The sequence below is a fragment of the Garra rufa genome, chromosome 17 (assembly GCF_049309525.1).
Source record: "Garra rufa chromosome 17, GarRuf1.0, whole genome shotgun sequence".
Taxonomy (NCBI): domain Eukaryota; kingdom Metazoa; phylum Chordata; class Actinopteri; order Cypriniformes; family Cyprinidae; genus Garra; species Garra rufa.
This window is the reverse complement of record NC_133377.1, coordinates 8,257,551-8,262,208: the sequence shown is the minus strand read 5'-3', so window position 1 is coordinate 8,262,208 and position 4,658 is coordinate 8,257,551. Positions and strand designations below refer to the sequence as shown.

The following is a 4,658-nucleotide window of genomic DNA, read 5'->3' as shown; positions in this document are numbered from 1 at the left end:
TGAACTCTCATAAACAATTTAATCGTGCATAACTAGTCATTTGTTTAAATCGCAGCAAACCGTTTTCACTTCACTTTTAAAGTCTCTCAAAAGTGTGCATCATATCACCTTATTTTTAAACACATCACTTGTAATGAGACTGGCATGTTTTAAAGAGGTTTCTGCGTTTCTCATAAATCGTTATGTCTTGATGCGCAGTTATTAAGGTTTAAGAAAAACGAACGAGTGTTGCAATACTATTGAATAAATGGATTCTACTTTACAGTTTTACATTTTTAAATAAATATCGCTTAGTAATGTAGCCTTTAAATACTTTTGAATTTGAATCATTTTGCATTCTAAACATGAATTCGGAAAAACCCGCCAATAGATGTCGCCGTTGCCTAGTTCCGGTTATTTCCAAGCAGTAGCCTAACTTAAAATGTTTCCACACAGTGGCAACTTTATCACTATTAGTTAATTATTTCGGCTTACCATAAACATTAAAATGCGTTAGCTAAACCATCTTCAATTGTTTACTCGGTATTGCGAATTAACTGGTGTTCATACATAGGCTAATTTTTGAAAAATCAACAGTTTAAAACAATATATTTTAGATCATATGTTGACGTCTTTCTTATGTCGGATCATAAGTTGTTAATTAATATATAAATACAAAAATATTTTTTAACATATATAATTTGCTTGCCTTACAATTAAAGTAGCAAAACAACACTAACGAAACTTCTCAAAGCGTCTTCTTTTGAACAAATAACTCAGGGTTATTCAACTTAAGATAATAGATTTCAGTAACACAATTCATCTCATTTTCTTTATTACACAAAAATATATCATTTTCACAATTTCTGACAAATAACTCTTAATAACTCTGTAAAGGAAATGCGGGGGAGCTACACGGAAAACTCAAACATGCTGAAATGAAATAAGAATAAAGATACAAAAAAATTATATTGCAGGATGGGAGCGTATTAAGAAATACAAAAATTATTTTGGTCTATCTGATGACGTATATGCTGTTATTGTATTGTCACATTTTAGTTTCGTTAAATAATTTAGAGGTTTCTGATAAGCTCTGTGTTCAAGAAATCGTCTTCAGAGCGCGTTGTGATGTTTCATGATGAGACCTGTGTGAGTAGAGAAATGGGGAAAAAAGAAAATGAGTTAAAATGTATTTCAACAAATAGCGATTTCGATGCAAACAACTTATTTTCCGCGGTTAGTAATTAAATAACTTTAATTAAGCCATTAACAAACCACACACGGGTATTTTGGATTATTATTGAAAATGTGTTAATCAGTTTCATTGCTATTTAAATGTAAATTAAAGAGTTTCTCACCATTTGAATGCATTACTAATTATCTAATGGTGCTCTTTAGCTCTTACAAAATGTTAAGCAAAGTTAACATAAATGGCCCCGTTTGTTAAATGGCCCAAAACTGTGTTTTTTGTAATTATTAAAGCTATTAAAAGTTTTAAAAACTGAGAAAAAAAAACTGAAGTGTTCGTGTATAATTTACCTGTCATGGATGACTGGAAACGGTGATCTGGAAGCAAGTGTTGGAGATTCAATTCTCTGTACGTTCTCTTGATCTAAATCAAATTCAAAGGGTAAATAAATGAAAATGTGTTCTTTAAAACAAAGTTAAGTCACTATGTTGAAAAGTACTTTGCATTTGCATATTGAATACGAACCATTATGTTTGGGACTGAAACTGTCGGATGAGTTGTCGCTGTCTAGACATGGAGACCCAGAGGCAGACGAGGGCTTCTTTTCGGGGTTCGTAACGGGGCTGTGGTTTGGGAAGTTACTGTTTTGACTCAAAAGTGAGCGCACTCCCATCAGAGAATTTGCACTGAGGAAAGCGGCGCTAGCCCAGTTGTGTAGTTTCCCAATCTGGCAAGTATAAATTCCGTTAGTGGACAGGAAAGCCGGATGGGTCGAGGGTGAGGCCCTGAGGCCTGCGGGCGTCGAGGAGACACCGAGTTTCTGCGTGTTATCGGGACTTGTCGCCGTCTCCGCCAAGGACCAGATTTTGGGTTTGCTGTTCCCAGGCCTCTGACACACCGGTCCACCAGGAGACACCTCACCAACGCTTTTGACCACACTCTGTTCTTTATTACTACTCGACATCGGGCTGTCCGTGTTTTTAAGTGCTGGTGAGGATAATATCCGCGGCGTTTCCATGTTTTCTCTCTCGCGTTGAGTATCCGAGTTTTCCTCTACTCTGGGCTCCTCAGGTTTGTCCATATCGATGGTCTCTAGATCGATTTCTTCCTCGTCGTCATTTTTATCTGCGTCGTCCTCATTGTCGCTATCGAAAATTCGTCCGTCTCTGTCCTCGGCGCTGCGACCCCAAGTCACTTTATTTTCCTTCTTGAGTCTCCGGCGCGCATTGGCGAACCAGGTGGACACCTGCGTAAGGGTCATCTTAGTAATGATGGCCAGCATGATCTTCTCGCCCTTGGTGGGGTACGGGTTCTTTTTATGCTCCTGCAACCATGCTTTCAGTGTGCTGGTGGTCTCTCTGGTAGCGCTCTTGGCCCGGGCCGGATCACCGTACTGGTACTGGCCGTATGGGTAGAAACCGGGCGCAGCGTGGACTGCAAATCCTGGTGGATGTGCCCCGGGGTTATCCTTCAGCTCATACTGCGACCCCTGGGAATTGGAAAATTAATTATCAGTGAAAGTGTTTAAACCTTCGGAAATATCTATTAGAAAGGTTAGCAAGGTCTAGAATGTCTCATTCCATTTTTTTTTTCCATTCCGAAAAAGAATTAGAGAACTATTTTAACTTGTGAGAGAAATTGTTGCAACAAACTTTTAAGCTTACCCTATTTAAAACTTAAACGTAAATGATCAACAGCTATAAAAGCAAATTATTAAATGTAAGAACTATTTATTAAAGATTTGTGCTAAGTAGAAATGTTTATAAGTTCATAAATTAGTAAAAATTTTAAAAAGCTAAATGAATCTTAAGAAATGCAATTTCATTTAATTTATTTATTTTGTTTAAGCTTTGTATCAAATTAGAATTTGCTCGTTAACTATATAATTATTGTTTTAAATATATATATATATATATATATATATATATATATTTCATGACTTAATTGTATGACTTCATGCATTTAATAAACATTTATTTACGGTTTATAGTTTCCAAACATTGCCAAGTATGATCGAATCATGACAGAGTCGCTTTATTCATCAATTCAATAATGTCCATCAGCGGGAGAGAACTGTAGAAAAAAAGTATAAAGTAGTATCTTACCATCTGAGAGAGCAGGGCCAGCTCAGCACTGTTGTAAGGTAAAAAGGCGCTGTAGTTTTGCACGGTCCACGGATTCGCGTACATGCCGAGCATCGGCGTGATCGCCGCCGCTGCGGTCGTGGGATTTGCGCTGTTCTCCGAGCTTCCCTCGCGTGGAGAGGACGGCATGACAGCGGTGCGCTCCGCTCCGTACACCTCTTGGGAGGCGTTTAGGAACTGTGGGTAACCCAGCTGGGGGAACGACATGTCCAACTCCCGAGGAACTCTGACGGAGATTTACAAGAGAAGGGCAATCCACTTTCAATCACAGCGATAACTCTCGCTTGGTGCAGAAGCGCGGTCTCGTCAGGAGGAACGTCTAGTGATGCGTCTACCCTCTGGACCTCTCACAATTTGAAGTTGACGGCTTGATTGGCATGCTACTTAAGCGGGAGGCCCCTCCTATCCGAGGCCACGCGATAAGTAGGCTGCAGTGTGTGTTATTGTGTGTTTGTGTGGCAGTGTAAACGAAGTACTTCAGTCTTGTTCGCGTTGAAGTGTTGAATATGACAACAAATATAGAAATGTTTAAACACAAAATAAGAAAATAGTCATTAAAACCACATGAAAAGCTATAACGCATCGTTTTTTGCCATTCTTAACCTTTAAACAGAAAATAAATTGATTTTAGTAAAAGATATAAACTATATTGCTGAAGTGTTTATTTAAACGGAGAAATAAAGCAAAAGTGCAACAGTTAAATACAAAACAGCCGATTTGAATAAATAAATCAAAAGACAATACAAGTATTTTTACTGTGAAACTACATATATATGTAGCTAATATTTTATAAGTATAAAGTACATCCAGAATACTTTTACAGAAACATATTCAAAAGTTATGTTTTAGTTAGCATAAATCTTATTTAAGGGACACTCAGGAGTACAGTTAATAGACAGACCAATTTTTATGAATTTTAAGTCATCATTAAGACTTCCATTGCGACACTTTATGATGACACACATATTTCAATATCGTAAACAATTTAGTGTATTGAAATTTAAAATGTAATGACAAATGTGACCCTATACCACAAAACCAGACTTAAGTAGCATATTTGTAGCAATAGCCAAAAATACACTGTATGGGTCAAAATAATCGATTTTTCTTTTATGCCAAAAATCATTAGGATAAGATCATATCGCATGAATATGTTTTGTAGATTTCCTACCGTAAATATATCAAAACTTAACTTAATTTCTGATTAGTAATACGCATTGCCAACTTCATTTGGACAACTTTAACGGCGATTTTGTCAATATTTAGATTTTTTTTCACACCCTCAGATTCCAGATTTTCAAATCTCGACCAAATATTGTTCTGACAAACCATACAACAATGGAAAG

General features: G+C 36.9%; 1 protein-coding gene across 1 annotated transcript; it reads right to left on the bottom strand.

Annotated features, from left to right (window-relative positions):
- Positions 1-797: 797 nt before the first annotated feature.
- irx1b (iroquois homeobox 1b) lies at positions 798-3,641 on the bottom strand. Its single transcript, XM_073822197.1, has 4 exons — positions 3,274-3,641; positions 1,694-2,657; positions 1,519-1,591; positions 798-1,124 (listed from the first exon to the last, which is right to left on the bottom strand). The coding sequence occupies exons 1-4, from the start codon at positions 3,517-3,519 to the stop codon at positions 1,079-1,081; spliced, it is 1,329 nt and encodes a 442-aa protein (XP_073678298.1). The 5' UTR covers positions 3,520-3,641; the 3' UTR covers positions 798-1,078.
- Between the last annotated feature and the right edge of the window lie 1,017 nt (positions 3,642-4,658).